The sequence below is a fragment of the Diabrotica virgifera genome, chromosome 3 (genome assembly GCF_917563875.1).
Source record: "Diabrotica virgifera virgifera chromosome 3, PGI_DIABVI_V3a".
Taxonomy (NCBI): Eukaryota; Metazoa; Arthropoda; class Insecta; order Coleoptera; family Chrysomelidae; genus Diabrotica; species Diabrotica virgifera.
Window position 1 is genome coordinate 213,262,813 of NC_065445.1, and position 22,874 is coordinate 213,285,686.

Below are 22,874 nucleotides of genomic sequence, written 5' to 3' on the forward strand. Positions count from 1 at the left end.
AGCTTTACCCTACTAATCAATCACCATGTATATCAGTTTTGCTCTTTCAAATTTACTAGGAAAACTTTGACGCCGATCAATATGGAGTATTCTCTATATTCCGGAGAATAATATACATACAGTTTGTTCCAACGAAAATTTGACCCCGCCACCAGAAACTCAGAAACCAAGAGTTTTAGTCTAGGGCGCATCTGTTTTGAGATGGACGTTGAGAGGTGACTCAAATGTTTTTTGCAGAAATTGCTTGAAAATAACACAAATAATAATATTTGCGTTATCCTCCCACTCAAAATGATCCGGAACATTGTTTAAATAATCAAAATGTCAAAATATGAAGAAAAAATTCGATTTTTTTATTGGTTTTTTGATTATAACTTTAAAACTATTCATTTCTGAGCAAAGTTGTACTGACATAGAAGTTGCGTAATTAAATTTCCTACAATATTGAATTGGTTGCAAATTTAAAATCTAGTCACCCTTGTTGCAAAATAGCACTAATTGCGAAAAAAAAACATAAAGAACAAGTATTTGCATTTTACGTTTTTCAACCATTTATGCTACACTTAGGACCTTCATATTTTACCCAGAAAAACTTTATGATATAGTAAAACAACACTGTAAATTTCATTAAGATCGGTTTAATAGATTTTGTAAAATAAAATTTGCAATCCAGCTTTCGCAAAAAAAAAATCATTTTTTTTAAATGCTGCAGGACTAAAAATAAAGCAGATAGCAAGTTAAATTTTTTTTGCTTATAGAAGTGTACTGTACCTTTCATTTGCAATTTTCAAAATTAAAATCGATTAATTACCAGGGCGTAAGGAAATTTTTTAAATAAACATTAATTATTGATGCTACGCGCAGGACAGCTGTGTTCGATTCACACGAAGTTGATTTCCACCAAAATTTCTTCCAATCTTTATCTTATGTATTATTTTATTACTCTATATTTTGTTGTATTTTAATATTTTAATTCCACAAAAATCAAACTAATTTTATTATTGTTTGTGAAATATTGTTTAAACAATTGCACATGTTTAAAAATAATAAACTTTTATTCTCTATGTTAAAATATATGAACAAAGAAAGTTTTTGCTAAAAAAAAGTGTTATTTCAAAGGATAGTATGTGTTTTTTTTGCAATAAACAAATTTATTTATTTATATCGAAATGTAATAAAAATTAAAATGTATTAATCATTACCAAAGGTCATTGGAATGCCCAATCAGAGCAAACTATCCGCTGTCCTGCGCGTAGCACCAATAATTAATGTTTATTTAATAAAATTTCTGACGCCGTGGTAGTTAATCGATTTTAATTTTGATCATTGAAAATGAAAGGTAGAGTACACTTCTATAAGCAAAAAAAAATTTCGACTTGCTATCTGCTTTATTTTCAGTCCTGTAACATTTTGAAAAATGATTTTTTTTTGCGAAAGCTAGATTGCAAAATTTATTTTGCAAAATATATTGAACCGATCTTGTTTAAATTTACAGTATTGTTTTACTATATCATAAAGTTTTTCTGGGTGAAATATGAAGGTCCTAGATATAGCATAAATGGTTGAAAAACGTAAAATGCGAATACTTGTTTTTGTATGGTTTTTTCACAATTATTGCTATTTTGCAACAAGGGTGACTATTTTTGAAATTTTTAACCAATTCTATGTTGTAGAAAATTTAATTACGCAACTTTTATGTCAGTTCAACTTTTCTGGGAAATGAAAACTTTTAAAGGTATAATAAAAAAAACGAAGAAAAATGTCGAATTTTTCCTTCATTTTTTGACATTTTGATTATTTAAACAATGTTCCGGACCTTTTTGAGAGGGAGGATAACTCAAATATTATTATTTGAGTTATTTTCAAGTAATTTCTGCAAAAAAATTTGAGTCAGCTCTCAACGTCCAAATGTACTAATATTTTTACAGATGCGCCCTGGTCTATTTCTTCGCAATTTAAAAAAACACGTCAATTTGTATTGGAAGGGAGACGAATTTTCATGCAAAATTCATACCCTTAAATGTAACCCCCTACAGCCCCACCAATTTTTTTAGATAGCAACAAAAGGTATTTTTTTCTCTACACGACCCTTTAATTTTTTTTTAATTTGCGGAATAACTTTAAAGACAATTTTGAATTTAACTAATTTTTAATACATTTGTTAAGTCCAAAATTATCTTCAAACTTATTACGTAAATTAAAAAAAAAAATAGAGTGTCGTGTAGAGAAAAGAATTTACCTTTCAATAAAAGTGCCACTCGACCACACTTGCTATTAAAAAAAAGTGGGGGTTGATGCGGGGCAGTAGGGGGTTACATTTGAGGGCATGAATTTTGCATGCAAATTCCTCCCCCTCCCATTATAAATTAACGTGTTTTTTTTTTTAATTTTGAAGAAGCTATTGGTTTCTGAGTTTCTGGGGGGGGGGGGGGGGGGTCAAATTTTCGTTGGAACAGACTGTATATGGGTTGCAATATTGCGCAAAAGATGCTGATCGACTTTACATTCAGTACATTATTAGTATATTACATATTATTATATTCGATATTTATTTGATTATATATTTATTTTAAGATTTTTTTCCAGGACACTCTACTTAAAATAAAACAAGTCTTAGTTGACGACAAGAAACATATTAGGTTTGCAGATTGGAATGCCAACGACGTAAGTATATTATTTTCCGTTTTTTAACATTATAAATGTATACCTCCTCAAAGGCTTCCATTGATGCGGGTGATGATTCGCATCCAGTCAAATCTTTTGCTGTTTAATAGTTTAATAATTGATTTTACTATTTTTTTGGTAACAAGTTACACTTTTATTTATACAGGGTGCGCCAAACCTCTGGTTTTCTTTGATTACGGCTAAATTATGGGATATACAAAAAAATGTTTTTAACAAAATTAATGTATGTCGAAGCCGTCTATAATTTAAAATTATTTTAGATTATACAGGGTGAGTCGGAACGACGGTACGAACCAAAGTTGTGTTTTTTTAAATGGAACACCCTATATATTAAATCATTTTTGAATATATTTTTTTAAAATATTAAGAATTTATATAAGGTATTATAGGCCTAAAGTTAACAAATTTCGAAATATTTACACTTTTATTGAGAATAATGGTAATATTCAAAGGGCTGTAAATTAGGCTTTCAAGGTAATACAAATTTAAATGACATTGTCAAAGTTATTTTAGTATTCTGTTATAAAATATACAGTGTGATCACTATTTGCAAATACAAAATTTTCTCATTTTTTTAATGGGACACCCTGTATATTAGTATTGCCTTTTGTAGTAAATATTACAACCTTTCTTTTGGTATGAGGTTGTATGTACCTAGCATGTTTCGTTTTGTAGATATTTAAAAAAACTATAGATTTTACGTTTTTGCGGATTTTTTATTAAATTTTTTTTATAATGCATAATTTTTTTTTCTAATGAATGCATAAATTAGTTACTATAACTTAGTTATAAATTAAATAAACAACCAACTTTGATATCTACCCCAGTAATTTTTCTACCACACATTTTCCTGTACCAAATTAATTGTTAGGTTACATTGTATTTACGAGTAAGATCAGTTAAACTTTTAATTTACCTTTTAAATTTACTTACATCTTGAGAATATAATTATTATAAAGTATGCTTTGAAACAAATGAATGTTAAATGATGTATCAGCCAAATTATTTATTAATATAAATAGTATTAACAGGTGTCACAAAAGCTGGTAATACTTTGTAGTTGAAATTTTTGTAACAAATTTTTATATTTTAAATTTTAATTTTTCAACCGAACAATTGATAGATATGACATTTTTTTGGGCGAAACCATTAGAAATTATTACCAGCTTTTGTGACACGACTGCATGGATACTATTTACTTTATTATGTACTTCTATAACGTTCATTTGTTTCAAAGCATACTTTATACGTTCTCAAGATGTAGGTAAATTAAACAGTTATTAACTGATCTTACTCGTAAATACAATTTAACTAACAAAATTGCGTACAATAAAGTTATTAGGGTAGAAAAATTTCTAGGGTAGAAAAATTTCTAGGGTAGATTTTAAAATTGGTTGTTTAATTTAATAATTAATTTACCCATATTAATTACTTATTAGTATGTAAAAAATTGTTTGTAACATAATTTTAAAGTTATTATTAAATTCAATTAAGTTGCACTTGCATACGTTTTATTTTAATCTATAATTACGTTTTTATTTTTATCTTTGATATTTTATTGTTTGTTTCTAAAATCAGTTTATATTTTTTTTGCAAAAAAATTTAATTAAAATTATCGCGGATATAAAATATCCGCGAAACGTAAAATCTATAGTTCTTTTTTAAATATTTACAAAACCAAACATGCTATGTACATACAACCTTATACCAAAAGAAAGGTTGTAATATTTACTACAAAATGCAATACTAAGATACAGGGTGTTCCATTTAAAAAAAATGAGAAAATTTTGAATTTGCAAATAGTTATCACACTGTATATTTTATGGCTATAAGTAAAAGATACTAAATTATTTAAAAATGACACTATATTATAAAAACTTTGTACTACCACTTAAATTTTTATTACCTTGCAAACATAATCCACAGCCCTATAAATATTACCATTTTTCTCAATAAAAATGTAAATATTTCGAAAATTATTAACTTTAGGCTTATAAGACCTTATACAAGTTTTTCATATTTTTAAAAACTATATTCAAAAAAGTGTTCCATTTAAAAAAATACAACTTTGGTTTATACCGTCGTTCTGACTCACCCTGTATAATCGAAAATAATTTTAAATTATAGACGGTTTTAATATACATTAGTTCTGTTAAAAACATTTTTTTGTATATCCCATAGTTTAGCCGTAATCAAAAAAACCAGAGGTTTGGCGCACCCGTATTATGATTCAGCCACCGCTACTCACCTTCTATGTGATGTACTGGTGATCGTTACATCTACAGTCGGAAAAATGAAAGAATACCCATGAACGATCACATCAATCACTTATTTTGTATTTGCTGTCATTTTCTATAAATAACAGACGTTTGTTATAGAAAAAGACAGCAAATATAAAGTAAGTGATTGATGTGATCGTTCATGGGTATTCTTTCATTTTTCCGACTGTATGTAGCTCACGCATTACTTTGATCAAAATTCATTGAATCTAATACTACATTCATCATTAATAATCCGCAAAATTTAAGTGACTGTATATTAGTACTTTATTGATGTATCAGTTTACTTCAAGCAACAGCGAGAAGCGGAACCACTTGCCAATGGCAAGTACAACCTTTCCGAAACATCGTCAAAATAATCGTTTTTCTAAAGACCAAATCTTAATTGTAAACTTTGTAATGTAATGTAATGTAAAAGTAATGTTCTATTACATATTTACATTATGTACAAGTTTGGCCCATCCCTTCTTTTTTCTTGCCAGTATCCTTGCTTCTGTCCATGTTATTCCTTTTTTGAAGTTATACTTCTTTACCGGCGATAGAGGGTGATTTTTTTATATGTTAAAACCTATCAGCCCGGCGCATGCGCATTATAACTTTGTTCTGATTGGATGTTCAAATGACATGTCAAAAATTATCCGATATGGCAGCTGTGGTTTGGAGGTAAAGGTAAAGGTAAACAAATGTATAATATATTAGTTTTATTGTTGTGAGGACAGAAACAAAAAAGTTTATAATATTGTAGTGACTTTTAAATAGTTTTTAAAAGCAACAGGTACGTAATAATTGTTAATGTATCATGGGTATAAACCTACCTATTTGATCTGCCAAAATACATAGTATGTAATACTTTTATTTATATAATTTGATTACCATCAAAATTTCATATTCACCTAATATATTGTTTTTTTACTCTATGTTTTGTTGTATTTTTTCAATTCTAAATCATTTCAATTCAAAATTAAAATAATTTGATCAATTTTCAAAATATCAAAATATCACAAGTTTAATCCGTTTAGTTAGTCGATCTTCGTAAATAATGACACATATTGTCCGTGGCTAAGCGGAGAAGGCGAATGAATTCCAATACCAACCGCTCTTATCAGCGCTGGTTCGAGTCCCAATAGAAACTTTCTTTTTTGTTTTTTTTAATACATTTTATGATTGTAAGTATATTTATTATATAATTGTATTTTCAGAAAATACGTATTTAGTTAAAAAAATTTTCGACAATTAATGTTCAGACATCATTTGTGGCTTGTTTAATGTGTTTGTGTGTGTTTTATTCTTTTATTATTTTAATTTTTGGCACTGTTCTAATAAAAATGTTTGAGAAGTAGTAAGTATAAATTAGTTTAATATTTAAACAAAATATAAATAAAAAGTATAATAATTTCGTTTAAATCATATAATAGAAGTATAACTTCTTACGTGCGTACAAAGTACACACACATTCTTTTTTTTTAAGTTTCTTGTTTGTCGTGGCCTACCTTTCTTCTTTATATTTTTGCTTGCCAACTTTCTTTCACCGGTTTTGTATCCTCCATTCTTTGAAGATGACCCCCACCAACTAAGTTGCCTTCTTTCTATATGTTCTAATGTTCACTCTACTTCCAAATCTGTTATTTGAGTATTCGAAAGTTAATACAGGCCTAATATATTGACTTGAACGCATTAATTTTTGTTTTTCTTGTTATTTCATTTTTATTTATGAATTTATTGTTCATTGCCTAGTATAGATTTATCGTTTTTTAATTCTATTATATATCTGTTACCTGTCTTTCGTCGTCTTCTAATTCTACTTCTAAGTATTGAAAGGTTCGGGCTTGTTCTCTATTTACTTCTTCTAGTTTTATGTTTATCTTTTCTTCATAACTTTTGTTTTATTTTTGTTAATTGTCATTCCATTTTTTTTTTAAGTTTATTCTATATTTCTTTGTAGTTGTTTCTCAGTTTCGGCCAATATGACGACTTCGTCGGAAAATGCTCCTTCTGAAATGTTTCCTCTTTTTAAATTTCTATATCCTACAGACATTTTTTTTCACTTTTACGTTACAATCTTCTATATCGCTACATCTCATCCATGTATATTATAATATACAGGATGTCCTGAAAAGATTGTACATAAATAATTATACCACAGATTCTGGGATCAAAAATAGGTTGATTCAACCTCACTTGCCTATATACAATAGTACCTATTCACACAAAAAAGTTACAGCCCTTTGAAGTTACAAAATGAAAATCGATTTTTTTTTCATATATCGAAAACTCTTAGAGATTTTTTATTGAAAATGGACATGTGGCATTCTTCTGACAGCAACATCTTAAAAAAAATAAATGAAATTAATGCACCCCATAAAAATTTTATGGGGTTTTGTTCCCTTACACCCCCCAAACTTTTGTGCACGTTCCAATTAAATTATTATTGTGGCACAATTAGTTAAACACAATGTTTTTAAATCTTTTTTGCCTCTTCTGAGATATTTTGAATATTAATTTTCGAATCCACCACATATTTGTATACAGGGTGTTTCATTAATAATTAATAATTGTCCATATAATAACTGGAGAAACCTTAGCACAAAATACGAAGATTTAACCCAAAACACTTTAATAAAATGTGGTTCCTTACTGAGTTACAGGGTGTTTTATCTAAAAATTTAAAAACTATTTTTGCTCAGCACTTTAAAACTATTCGATGCATCATTTTCATACTTGGCAGGAAGTATAGGTACTGTACAAACTACTATATTATGTTAAACAAACGTTCTGTCTATTACCAGAGGCGTACGACGGGGGAAAGTGAATGGTTGACCCTTTCCAAATTCTACGCCACTGGCGGAATTGCTATTCTAGTTCAATTTTTGGATTCTCCAATACTTTCTATGAAAATAATATACTCTTCATTCGTAACGATAAAATCATTAGTTTTCGAGATCTTTGAAGTTAAAAATGAAACGACACGGTTATTTTGATTAATGTATTGTGTCGCGTCATTTTTAATTTCAAATATCTCGAAAACTAATCATTTTATCGTTATGAATGAAGAGTATATTATTTACATAAAAAGTATTGAAAAATAAAAAATTACACTAAAATAGCAATTTCGTCGGTGACGTAGAATTTGGGAAGGGTCAACCAGCCACTATCCCCTGTCGTACGCCTCTGGTAGTAGCTAGAAACGTTTATTTATCTTAATTTAGTAGGGTGTACAATTAGTACCTACACTTTCTGCCAAGTATGATAAGGATACGCCAAATAGTTTTAAAGTACTGGGTACAAATAATTTTTAAATTTGAATCATATGAATCATATCATAGATTAATCAAAATACTGTGCCGTTTAATATTTAACTTCAAATATCTGGAAAACTAATGACTTTATCGTTACCAATGAGGAGTATATTATTTACGTAGAAAGTATTGGAGAATCTAAAAATGGCACTATAATAGTATTTCCTCCAGTGGCGTAGAATTTGAAAGGGTTCAACCATTCACTATCCCCAGTCGTACGCCTCTGGTAGTAGCTATAAACGTTTGTTTATCATAATTTACTAGGGTGTATAGCAGGGGTGGCCAAACTGTGGCTCGCGAGCCGCATGTGGCTCTTTGAACGATTATTTGTGGCTCTCAGTAAATGTACCTGAATTGCTTTTAATTTTTGTTTCAAAATGTCTTAAATTTAAATTACTGACATCATATATAAAAGAAGATTAGAAGAAGAAATATAAAAGAATAAGTGTAAAATGAGGACTTAGACAAGGAGACCCCTTATCACTGTTGTTATTCAATTTGGCCTTGGAATATGTAATAAGTAAAATATCATCTGAGCTGACAGGGGGATTTGCGAATCGAGGATTCAAAACTATTGTTGACCTTTGCTGATGATCTAAGTGCAGTCGCTCATTTTACAAGAGACGTGAGAGAGGTGTTTTCACAACTCGAGGAAGAAACAGGTAGTCTGGCCCTTCGAATAAATGAAGAGAAGACGAAATACATGCTATAAAAAAATAGTAACCAAAAATTCAAGACCAATAATTAGGCAGAACATAACTATTAATGACCACAACTTCGAAGTAGTAACAGAGTTTAGATATCTAGGCATGGTATGGTAATCACAGATGACAACCACATATAAAAAGAGGTATCAGCAAGGCTAGCTGCGTGGAATAGAGCATTTACTCCCTATCGTTATTAAGATCTAAGCTTCTAAAAAGACAATCTAAATTAAGACTCTACATGCCAATTATTCGCCCAATTGTTACATATGGAAGTTAAACATGGATTTTAGATTTTACATTAGCGGGAAATAAATAAGCTGCTGGTGAAAGCAAAGTTCTCAAAATGATATTTGGCCGTCAAAGAGATGGATTGGCAGGAGGGGAGAAGGCATCGCAAAGCTGAATTGGTGATTGTTGATGGTACTGAAAACATCGTTCGATATATAAAAGCTAATATGAGATCGATCGGCAGGTCATGTAGTAAGATCAGACGAAGACAGAGTGTTAAAGACAGTGTTTTTGAGAGACGGTAGAATATTAGTAGGCCGTCCCCGAAAAAGATAGAAGGATAATGAAGTATTCTGAATTAGTACAGGCTGCTTGTAGAATTTTGGCATAATTGAAACAACGATGTGAACCATTTTATTTCAGTTTAAAATTCGTAGAATCCACACAGTGAGAGGAAAAATTAAATATCTTTTTTACACTTTTCAGATAATTGTTTAATTGCGGCTCGCGAAAAATTTCAAATTTTGCACAATGGCTCGTACTATCAAGGAGCTTGGCCACTCCTGATATTCGCACTTTCTGCCAAGTATGAAAAGGATACGTCGAACAGTTTTAAAATGCATGTTTTAAAAAACAAAAATAGTTTTTAAATTTTTAGATAAAACACCCTGTAACTCAGTAAGGAACCACATTTTATTTAAGTATTTTAGGTTAAATCTTCGTATTTTGTGCTAAGGTTTCTCCAGTTACTATATGGACAATTATTAATGAAACACCCTGTCTATTTAAGTACGATTATAGAGACCTGGTAATAATCTGAAAATGTATTTATAATTTACATTTGTAGGTGTATTTTGAAAAAGAAACCACATCTCTATAAAAGGTGACTTATCAGAAAAAGACAAAAAGGCAAAAAAAGTTTTAAAAACACTGTGTTTAACTAATGGTACCACAATAATAGTTTAATTGGAACGTACACATACATTTGTCCGATTTAAAGGAACAAACCCCATAAAATTTTTATGTAAATATATTAAAAAGGAGGGGCATCTCGATCAAAACTGGCTTATCTAAAAAATACTGAGAGGCAAAAAAGTTTTAAAAACGTTGTGTTTAACTAATGGTAGGTAACACAATAATGAATTAATTGGAAAGTACACAAAAGTTTGGGTGGGTTTAAAGGAACAACCCCCATAAAATTTTTATGGGGTAGACAAATGTCACTATAATTTTGTGTTAAGATGTCCTACCATAAGAATGATACATGTCTATTTTCAATAAAAAATCTCTAATAGTTTTCGATATATTGAAAAAATTCGATTTTCATTTTGTAACTTCAAAGGGCTGTAACTTTTTTTATGATCACATTTGTACTAAGGTAAGTTAGGTTCAATCGAACCATTTTTGACCCCAGAATGTGTGGTATAATTTATGACCAATATTTTCGGGACACCCTGTATAGTGCTGAATTTAGTCCTTCTCCTTATTCCATACCCTTATTTGTAGTAAATGGTTTTGATGTTCGTTTTTGACTGATGGTATAATTCATATTGCTGTTGTAAATGTTCTTAATTACTTTTATAATTTTGTTAGTAATACATCTCTTGTCTAATATTTCAAGAAAGTAAAGTCTTAAGTAACTTCAATTCGTTTAACAATTAACCGAATTCACACTCAATTAAAATTCATATATCTACTTACAAAATCGACGATATGTCACCTCAAATTAAAAAAATCACATGATAAATTGTGCTCAAAAATGTGCCGAGTCAGCGAAGCCGCAGTCCAATCTGTTGGATCAATGCGTTAAAGTGATTCCCGCTGTGCCAAAAAAACAACCTCGCCGGTGTCAGTGTTATTGGGCACAGAATCAATCACCAGGTGGTGATACTATTATACCACATTAACATTGTACCTAGTCATGCTGAAGTGAATATACAGTCAATTCAGAAAATATTGACAGCAATATAAATATTACGTACATCTTCAATAAAATATAAAAACTTCCTTTTGTGCTTCACATTTAAGTCGTAGGTCCTGACTATTGGTCAACTTAAATTTCCAGTGATAATTATTTTTAAGACTAGTGATTTTGCCCGTCGCCATGGGACGGGGATGCAATCAATTGCCATCTACCTGCAGTCACTCCACACAATTTTCTGTTGCATATGGAAGAAGGTCAAACTTGAAGTTGTTCTGAAGCTATTTCCTTGTGGCATTTTTATAATTACGTATTTTTTATGGGAAATAAGCCACAATTTTACTAAAAAATGAATTTATTAACGTTTCGAAGCCGATTTATTTATAATTATTTATAAAAAACCCGATTTGGGCTTCGAAACGTTAATAAATTCATTTTTTAGTAAAATGTGGCTTATTTCCCATAAAAAATACGTAATTAGTCAAACTTGAATCTAAGAGGATCAGATATTAATTATATCTAGTGTTTTTCCCGATTCTGTAGTGGAAAACATTAATGTTTTCTTCAAATGATAGCAAAATTTGTAAAGCGATAGCAATCCAGTGTCTTCCCGAGAGCAGAAATAGAGAAGATGGCTATTTATTATCTTGCATTTCATCTCTTGAGTAATAGCCAGATATCGGATGGGGAAATTCGAGGAAGTCGGTGGAGACCTCGGTGCGAGCCGCAGGAAACAAGCTCGGAGTAGTTACCATACGGTCCATAAGCTGTCGTTCTCGCAAATAGATTCTTGGCTCAATGTGAACGTGCTTTCCTTTTATGAAGGTGAATCCGGCAATTTTATTATATATAGAAAAACTTTAAACATGAAGTAAAAACCACTTCTATGTAATTGGTATATTTATTAATAATTTTAAAAATCCCAATGGATTGAAAAAATGTGTCCAATTCAGAACGTTTTCGGACCTATCGGTCCATCATCAGTGAATTCGAATACTTGCTAAATAACCCCAGAACCAAACAATGGTTGAAATTATAATTCAATCTACATTATGTTGTAGTGATATTGAACAGGCTAAACGCCGATGTTAAAAGATATAACCTCCGGGAACATGATGAAGCTATCAGTAAACTTAGTCAACCATCTTAGGCCAACGTAGGAGCTATTTAGCAAGTATTCGAATTCACTGATGATGGACCGATAGGTCCGAAAACGTTCTGAATTGGACACATTTTTTGAATCCATTGTAATTTTTAAAATCTTTAATAAATATACCAATTACATACAAGTGGTTACTTCATGTTTGAGTTTTTTTAACTATATGGTATACAGCCAACCTAGGGAACTACCCTTTTTAGTTTATTATATATAAATTTTTCTTCTTCTTCTTCTTTTTGTATAGACATGACTCTGTCTGGTTTTTCAATGTGCCTCTAGTAAGTTGTCGTTCCATCGTTTTCGTGGTCTTCCCACTGATCGTCTTCCTATTGGGGAACCGTCTCTCGCTGTCCTGACTCTATTTGTTGTCATTCGGCTTATGTGGTCATTCCATTCTGTTCTTCTGTTTCTTACCCAGTTATTAATTAATGTTATCCACCTTGCATCTCCGTCGTATATCTGTACTTCTAGCTCTATTTACAGGGTGTCCAGAAACTCTACCGACAAACGAAGACAAGAGATTCCTCATATAATTTGAAGACATTTTAACCCAATTCATCTAGTCCGAAAATGCTTCCTAAGAGAGCTAGAGCTCTTTGAAGATGGCGTCTTGTAATTAGTTTTTCTTAAATACCTCCAGAACGCTTCTATTTATAAAAACAAAAATTGGTATACATATTTATCTTCCAGAGATAAATCGATTTCATCCATTGTGAATTTCTAGTACCGGTCATAGGCGTCTGTTTTGGGTAGGGTAACGGTTATTTTATCGCATAACTTTTTTGTCTTGAACTTTTAAGCATTTTTGATACTGGATTATTATATTGTGAGATATTCTAGCACTAAAAGGTACTCTTGATGTAAGTCGGTAGGACACACCGTTTTCAAGAAAAATCGATTTGAAAATTTTTCGTTTTTTTAATATGAAAAAAAAAATTTTTCACAAAAAAACGGTGTATTTTACTAACTTATAGCAAGAGTAACTTTTAGTACTAGAATACCTCACAATTTAATAATCTAAAGTCAAAAATTCTTAAAAATTAAAGAAAAAAAAGTTATGCGATTAAATAACCCTTGACCTACCAAAAACGGACGTATATGACCGGTACTAGAAATTCGCAATTAATGAAATGGATTTGTCTCTGGAATATAGACAAACGTACCAGTTTTCGTTTTCCTAAATGGGGTTTTTGTGGAAATTCAAAAAACGAAAAATTTTTAAATTGATTTTTCTAGATAACTGTGTGTTCTACCGACTTAACCTTTTAACTGCCAACGTTCCCATTTTGGGAACACCTATTAAAACATTTTTTTTGGATTGTTTATGCAATTATTTTTGTAAATCGCACTACATAATGTTTTGTAAAGATAAGGGGCTTGCTAGTTTATCAAAAAAATTTACTTAGATTTGGGTTCATTTTCTTAAAAAAAAAAGTAAAAAGCACAAAAATTCAATTTTTTGATTCGTTTTACGGTTTTTGCCATCAAGTCAGCAAAAATTATTCTATTGCTATTATTTTTTCAAGTAAGGTAGCCAATTGACTACCTTAGTAAATAGTTTATACTGCGCTTGAATTCTTTCATTACTTTTTGAAAAAAATTGTCGGAATTAGCCATGTCCCAAAATGGGAACGTTGGCATCATTGAGTACCTAATATACCCTAATAAATTATAATGTCGTTTCTGTTAGCTCGTAAATTTTCAAGGGCAATAACGATTAGTGCAATCGCCTTTCAAGTGATATTAGGAATTTAGGAATAACAAACAGTCGATAGAGCTGTTCAAGAAGGACACATGTGTACGGGATGCTTTGGAAGATGTGGAAACCTCATTATCCTCTAACATTGATGTTGTAATACTTCCTCCCATTTCAGGAGACCGAGATATTGATAGTGACGAGGACACTCTTGAGGACCAGATTTTGGAAGTGGTTGACATGCCAATAGAGGTTCCTGGAGAGGTAGAAATTCATTATGGTGATGCCGAATCAGATGACGAAGAAGAATCAGTTGGAAGTCAAGCATCACAAAAAAGGAGGAAATCTGAAAAAGTGGCAATCCAGCAAGAAGCCCAAGATTCACCTAAAGTAAGAGCCGAGCATATGGGTAAAACGGAGTTTGAAATATTCTCTTTGTTTTTTACTCCAGAAATTATTAGTTTTATACGTAATCAAACCGAAACTTACGCTCGAAGGGATCAAAATTTTCAAAATTTTACAGTTTCTGATGAAGATATTCGTCAGTTTATTGGCTTGCTCCTGATTAGCGGATATCATCATCTACTCGACGAAAATGACTACTGGTCAACGGCGGATGACATGCAGGGTCCAAACCTTGCAAAAACAATGAGCCGTGAAAAATTCAGAATAATAAAAAGATATCTTCGTTTGTGATAACTCTAATTTAGCTCACTCAAAAGTAGCTAAAGTTTGACCACTTTTCGAAAAATTAATATTCAGCAGTTTGGAGTTTTTCATAAACATGTAAGCATTGATGAATCAATGGTTCCATATCATGGCGATCACTCAGCTAAAATTATGTTAGAAATTCTGCAAAATAAGAACAGCCATGTTGTATATTTCGATAATTTTTTTACCAGCTACTCCCTTCTGAAATCTTTATCAGAAAACGGTATACGGGCTTGTGGTACAGTTAGAGAAAATAGGATCAACAAATGTCCTTTAGTTTCATCCTCAACCATCAAAAAACAAGATCGAGGGACCTATGATTACAAATCAGATAGCGATGTAAGTAAGCTTTCTAGTAACCCCTGTTCAAAATTCCACCAGAAGAGTGAAGTCTGAACATAAAAAGATGTAACTCAACCAAATTTGATAAGACAATATAACATTGGAATGGGTGGGGTTGACCTTTTTGAACGTTTAGCTGCTTCTTATCGTCCCCGACTTGGATCAAAAAATGGTGGTGGAACTTGATTGCTCATGGATTGAATTTGGCGGTTGTGGCAGCTTTTCGCTTTTTTCAACATGAGAATGCAAATATAACACACATTGAGTTTCGCAGAAACGTTGCTCTAGCCCTTGTAAAAGCAGGTTCAGGTCAAAGAAAAAGAAAAGGCGGTCCATCTGCCCCTGTTCTAAGCAACATAAAATTTGACGGGATGAATCACATTCCCGAAGGCACTAACCAAGGGCGTTGTGTTGTGTACTATAAAAATACTAGACTTTTTTCAAACAGTTAAGTATTTTATTTTTAGAAAATACATAATACCTTACATGCCAACGTTCCCAAAATGGGAACAACATGATAAAGACAAAATACAGCAGCAATATTTTTTTTACTTCAAAATCTATTAAAATATGTCAAAATCAATAGACCTTTTACATATTATCTGTTTATTCCAAATATTTCGTATAGCCGCCATTAAAAGGTTAAAGCAAGAGACCTTTTAGTACTAGCATACCTCCTAATTTAATAATCCAGTGTCAAAAATGCTTAAAAGTTAGACATAAAAGTTATGCCATAAAATATCCGTTGCCCTACCCAAAACGGACGCCTATGACCGGTACTAGAAATTCACAATAAATGTAATCGATTTATCTCTAGAAGATAAATATGCGCACCGATTTTCATTTTTCTATATAATCGCGTTCTGGAGATATTTAAGAAAAACTAATTACAAGACGCCATCTTCAAAGAGCTCTAGCTCCCTTAGGGCCAATTTCTCATATCGAGTTCAACTCCAGTTTAACCTGAACTTTTAGTGAACGTCAGTTTAAAGTCAAAATCGTCTTTCTCAGTTCACGTTCAACCGATGGCAGTTTAAACTTAAACAATGCTTGAACGCTGGAATTCGGCCGTTCAAAGATTTCTGAACCCAGTTCATATGATTTCATGGATTACGCATGCGTTGTATTAACACGAAACGCTGTCATAATATAAATATAGCCTATTTTATTATATTAAGCCTAACGATAAAAGATAACATTATTTTTGTTTTTATAACATTTATTTATAATTATTAAAATGACTATTTGACTATAAATACTTAAATTTAACTTCTCAGTTACAGGGGTTCAAAGTGTCGGTTTTTAGTCCATTTGAATAATACATATTATAATATATATATATATATATATATATATATATATATATATATATATATATATATATATATATATATATATATATATATATATTGATGTGATCTTGATTATTGATATGAGATAATATTCTTATATGTCATTTAATTTAATCAATGCATTAATCATAATCTAATTAATTTACCAGATCACATATCAATATGTTTTCAATCTCAGGGTGAATTATAAAATTAATTACTTACTCTCGTGGCTTCTAAGTATTTCTCAATGGTTCCTAATCGGGATAGGAAAGAAAAGAGTAAAATAATACACACATATGGGTTACAATTATAATCAAAATATTGTTTATTTTATTTAAATGGCAATCACTGCTTAATATTTACTAGATCTTATTATTCTTAAACATAACATTTACAAATGGGAATCTTATTTCCTTTTGGTTTCCAATTGAAAGTTTTTATTAACATTTAACTATTATGATTTATTAGCAACAATTCTATTTAAGTTTGATGAAGCTTTTCTGATATTATTTATTATGTTCTTCAATTTATAATGTCCTCAATTCATGTCCAAACAAATGAGACTGACCTTTTTCTGGTGAAATGAGAATGTCTTCACACAAGACCCGTTTCCTGCTATCCTTGGCTGCGATCAAAACCTCGTCCTGGCTTTCAGTAATGTTCTCCTTTGAAAACTAGCTCGTATAGCTCTCGTTCCTGCTTCTGTCGTGATGCTGTATTCTACCTTTTTCGAAACTGCAATCAGCTACCGGGATACTCTTGGCTCAAGGAGGTTCTTTTACTCTCAACCTGGCCTACCTCTCGTTCCACGATAGATACTCCACACTCACGGAACTACACCGGCTTTCTCACTCTCCGTACACTACCGTCTACTACTGGACTTCACTTCTCGACAGCTCAAAACATTCTGATCTCTCTTTTCAGTCAATCACCTACTTTCTAAATATCCCTTCCAGATTCACAAATCAACCTTCCACCACCAACTCTCATTCGCAGTATTCCTCAAAACCCATTTTTAATCTTTCTACAGTCGGAAAAATGAAAGAATACCCATGATCGAACAAATAAAACACGCTGTATTTTCCTGTCACCGTGTCACAAAGAAAATTGTCCAGTGCAAGTACATGTAACAATAATTATTACATGTACTTGCGCTGGCCAATTTTTTGTGTGACACGGTGACAGGAAAATACAGCGTGTTTTATATGTTCGTTCATGGGTATTCTTTCATTTTTCCTACTGTAAATATGCTTAATGGATTTCCAAAAAAAATAGTTAATTCCCATTCTAAAATTACTTTCTACTATTTACAAAATTTAATGACCTATTATCTACTTCAACTGAGTCTTATTTAGCATAGGCTAATGATCGAACCTTCCGCGAACAACGATAATGAACTATTATCTATTTCAACTGAGTCTTATTTAGCATAGGCTAATGATCGAACCTTCCGCGAACAACGATAATGGTACGCGCCATTCACTTTGTTTATTCTAAGCGCATTGTCCCGAGTTTCGTATGCTTCTTCTAATCACTTCTTAAAATTAAATATAACAATTTGTTGTATACAGGTTGTTCTAAATTTATATGCACGTGGTTGAGAAAATTGAAAATATTTTATATTAAATTGAATTCTGCTTATAATTATCAAAATTTAATTTTCAGATCAACTAGAAATATAACAATATATATATATATATATATATATATATATATATATATATATATATATATATATATATATATATATATATTTATTTTTAGCATCTCATGACGTCCCCCCATGTTAAACTGTAGTCTCTCGTGGCGTCCAGGTCTTCGTGGACTCCGATATACGGTTGCCACGAGGATTTTCTCTAAAATTTATCGCAGGTGAAAGGTACCACTTCCTACAATGCTTGAACAAAATATTGGCCGGATGTCCTCAGACACGTTATCTGTATAATAATATACACATTACTTGAGGCAGTTGCCGTCAGGCGCGCGACGTTCGCTTGCTGTATATCTAAAATCACTTTAACGGTTTTGATGACGTCCAAATATATATTTATTCATTTTAAGGTTGTCGCGGAATCCGTATATTTCAGTTAATGTCCTCATGGCTTCTACTACGCTGTTGCCACCTCAAATGTTGGTATTTAGACTTCGGATATTTTTATAAATGATTATTGTAGTATGTTAAAACAATTATTGTTGTGACAGATTAATGATATTCTCTTTGTATAATTAACAGTGTATTTTTTTACTGCAAGAATAAAAACAATTAAGAAGTATGTTCATTAAAATTGATGAATTTATCATAACCAGTTGCCGAAACTGGTAGTCTAATTGTTCAATTGTAACATATTATAGAAGTGTTAGAATTTAATTCTTAATTCTTTATTAGGAGATCCAGATTTAGAAATTAGAACAACAAATACATTTAAAGAATATAAATATCTCGAATCTATATTATCTAAAGAAGGCAAAAGAGACATCGAAAACAGAACACAGCAGGGCAAAATAGCGGTAAACATTCTAAGCTCTCTACTATGGTCTAAAGAGATAAGACAAAAAACGACAATCTATCGTACCTTGGTAGAGCCTATTATGACTTATGGAGCAGAAGTTTGGCAGATCACAAAAAAAGATAGAAAGAGAATAGAAGTAGGTAGTAGAAATAGATTATCTAAGGAGAGCGTGTGGTATATAAAAGATCGCATCAGGAAGGAGGACAAAAACTGTATATTCCAGTGTAGATAGAATTGAAACGAGACAACTAGTGTGGTATGGTCACGTCAAACGAATGAATGAAGATAGGTGGCCAAAGAAAGCTTTAAATTACATACCACAACAAAGAAGAAGAAGGGGAAGGCCTTCAGTTACCTGGGAAGAAGATGTACAGTACATCATGAAAGATAAAACCATCAAAGAAGACGAATGGATGGACAGAAAAAGATAGCGGTCGAAATGCGAGAAGTAGCAGAGGCTATAGGAACCTCGCTTATAGATGCATAGATATAATTATTTATTACAATATTTTTAATAATATAATTTTTCTATTCTCATACTATAATATATCAATTATAATGTCACCACCTGTATAATAGATATAATCAGATAGATCATTAGATATAACTAAAAACGCAGGACGAACTTCTCCAAGAAGTAATTACATAAAATAATGCCCTCTATTCGTAACGGAACATCACAAGAAATATGGGAGACTTTTAAACATTGTGTAACAACACCTAATCCTGTGAAACGGAAACACTGGATAACAGATGGAACCTTTCAAATCATTGAGAATAGAAGAAATCTTTGTCAAAGTGGTATGCATAGTGAAAGGAAAAAAGCTAGTTTGAGAAACCTCAATAAAAAAGTAAAGCGAAGATGCAAGGCAGATAAAAAACTGTACTATCAAAGTATATGCAAAGAAATTGAGAGACATGATCAGAATAATCAGCCGAGAGATCTATTTAGAAAAATACGCTACTTAACAAGATACTTCAAAGCCAGAACTTGGGCCATTGAAGACAACACTGGAACTCTGAGAACAATCAGAGAAGATATAGCAGAGACATGGAGATCGTATTGCAGGTACCTATATAAAGATGATTAACCCCAAGAACCTGTTAACCAAATCTTTGATGAAGTAGAAGGAGAACCTGATATACTTGAAAATAAAGTAAGACTAGTGATCATTAAGCTTAAATATAATAAAGCACCAGGTCCAGATATGATAACAGCAGAAATACTCAAAGCCACAGAAGAAACTGGCGTAAAATTACTTCATCTACTCTGTAACCAAATATGGCATTCTAAACAATGGCCTGAAGACTGGACAAAATCTACAAAACAACAATTCATAAAAAAGGCAGCTTCCATAAATGCGACAATTATAGAACTATTTCTCATATATCACATGCCAGTAAAATAATACTAAATATAATCAATGAGAGACTAAAAACATTCCTTCAAAGAGAAATTCCACAAGAGCAAACTGGATTTACCAAAGGTAGAGGTACTCGAGAACACCTGTTGAATATAAGACAGATAATCGAAAAATATAGGGAATTTAATATTCCACTGTACATATGCTTTATAGATTATCGTAAGGCGTTCGACAGGGTCAAGTGGAGACACTTATGGCAAATACTAAAAGAAGTAGGCGTACCCCAACACCTTATTTCGCTTATAACTGAACTATACGAACACACTATTGGATCAGTTAAAGTGCTTGACACACTTTCAAAGGAATTTCATCCAGAACAGGGTGTCAGACAGGGATGTATACTATCTCCACGATTATTCAACATATATGAAGAGCATATTATGAGAAGAGCACTTGAAGGATGGGAAAAAGTCATCTCAATAAATAATCATAAAATAGACAACCTACGTTTCGCAGATGACACAGCCCTTCTTGCAAATAGTCAATCAGAGCTGATTGATCTTACACGACTGGTTGAAAACGAAAATCAAATATTTGGTCTGCAATTAAACATATCAAAGACATGCGTCTTTGAAGTAAGGGTCAAAATAAAGATGAAATTAGCCAAAGACAAAAACCGGAAAGTAAACAAAAGAATCGAATTCACAAAAAGATTGAAATTAAACCGAACAGCAGTGTCTCAACATGAGGAAACAGTGGAAGAAATATGGAAGAACTTCAAGGATATTATGCAAAAACTGCAAACGAAATTATAGGGATGAAAAAAAAAGAGAAAAGAAATGGATAACCGGAGACACATTGTACTCCAGGGAAATAAGGCAAAAATATACGTTCGGAACACTTGACCGGCCAGGTTGCAAATGGATTTTTTGGATACTATATACCTATTACATTATAAATATAAAAATGTCCGTTACAGTTCGGACGATAATTTTAGTTATTAGCAAATAAGGGTCAAAAATGTCAGTTTTTGAATTTTGGTACGATTATTTGTTGCTTCGGAAGTTGCAAAATAAAATTTAAATTTCAAAAATAAAAAATTTGCTATGTGAAAACCGCATGAAAAAAGAATACTTATGTTTTCAAAGTTTTTAAAAAAATAATAAAAAGTCATTTTTATCATTCCGAAAATATTTTAGTAAAGTAGAGTCATTTTTGGCTTATAAACAATTTGAATAACTTTGTTAGTATTGACTGCAAACTAAATTAATCGATTTAGGGATGGGAAAAACCTACCGGTTATAACCTAAAACCGGTTTTTTAATTCGAAATAATCGGTTTTACCGTTTTCTTTTGTCCCGGTTATAACCGGTTTTTTCTTTTTAAAGTAATAACCGGTGAAAAACCGAATAAGTTACCTGTGGGAAAAAAATTTATTTAGAGAAAAATGAAGAAATTTCTATCTATCTTCGATCTCAATCATATGTATTATAAATAATATGCGAAGTAATAAGTAATTAACCCAAACAACCATAATTCAACTTTTATTTACTAATAGAGAACTGGACGAAATTGTCACATCAGCTTTTATGAAACAATTTTGGGAATAGTTATTTAGTTTTAGATGATAATATAGTTACGTAAAAAAGTAAGTGATCTGCTTGAAATCGATATTCCAACCATCATCTAAAAATTGTTTATACTTGAGTACTTGAGACTTGAGAGTCTTGTATGAAATGTGAATACCGAAATACGATTAGGAATCTCCATTATGTAATTTTTAAATATTAGGAAATACATAAAAGGTAGGTATTACAAACGTATTAAAAAATATAACCTACTGAAATTTTTTGATGGCAATAGAGAAGTAAATAATGAATTGGTTTATCGAATTTATTTTTAAGTAAAATATAAGTCATTTGGATATTTTTCTAAACTTGATAGATCTAAGGGACATTCGGTAGATCGGGTAGGATCATCATTTTTGAGAATATCCCAATTATTGACAACGCACTATACGCCGAAGCCGTCTACAACGAGCGACGAATCAGAGATTGGGGTACTTTCGCCCATTTTTAGGGTAATTTGAGAGCGCCTAGGAAAATTTTTATAGGTTGAATTGGTTGGGAAATTTTTCGGGAGGAAAATTGAGCAAACTAAAGTGCAATATTTAACCGGTTTTTGGAACAACCGGTTATTTGACCGGTTATAACCGCCAGGTTAAACCGTAAGTAAAAAAAAACGGTATAACCGAAACCCGGTTTTTTGTTCAACAACCGCCATGCACCATCCCTAGACTTTAGAATTTAAAAAGCTGGTACTTTTACATTATTATTGTATTATCGGTTTATAACCTTCTCCGTCTTCCAATACCCGTTCGCCGTTCGCCATTCCTCTCTGTCCGCACAGTGATCTACTTACAGACCTCTTTCATCTATGGCTTTGTTTATTCCTACCTGCCAACTTTTTCTCGGTCTACCTCTTCTTCTTCTACCTTGCGGTTTCTAGTTTTGCACTTGTTTTGTGATTCTATCTTCATGCATTCTTTGTACGTGACCCAACCATCGTAGTTTATTTCGTTGATTTCGTCATTTATTGTATGTGTGACCTTCATTATTTCTCGTATCCGTTCATTGGTGACA

At 31.5% G+C, this 22,874-nt stretch overlaps 1 protein-coding gene across 1 annotated transcript in view; it reads left to right on the forward strand.

The window, feature by feature from the left end:
* The window catches only part of LOC114328845 (obg-like ATPase 1), a 286,804-nt gene that overhangs the window by 153,214 nt on the left and 110,716 nt on the right, over window positions 1-22,874 (forward strand). The window contains exon 6 of the mRNA XM_050645847.1: window positions 2,587-2,664. Within this exon, the coding sequence (XP_050501804.1) occupies window positions 2,587-2,664 (78 nt within the window). The remainder of the gene's footprint in view (window positions 1-2,586; window positions 2,665-22,874) is intronic.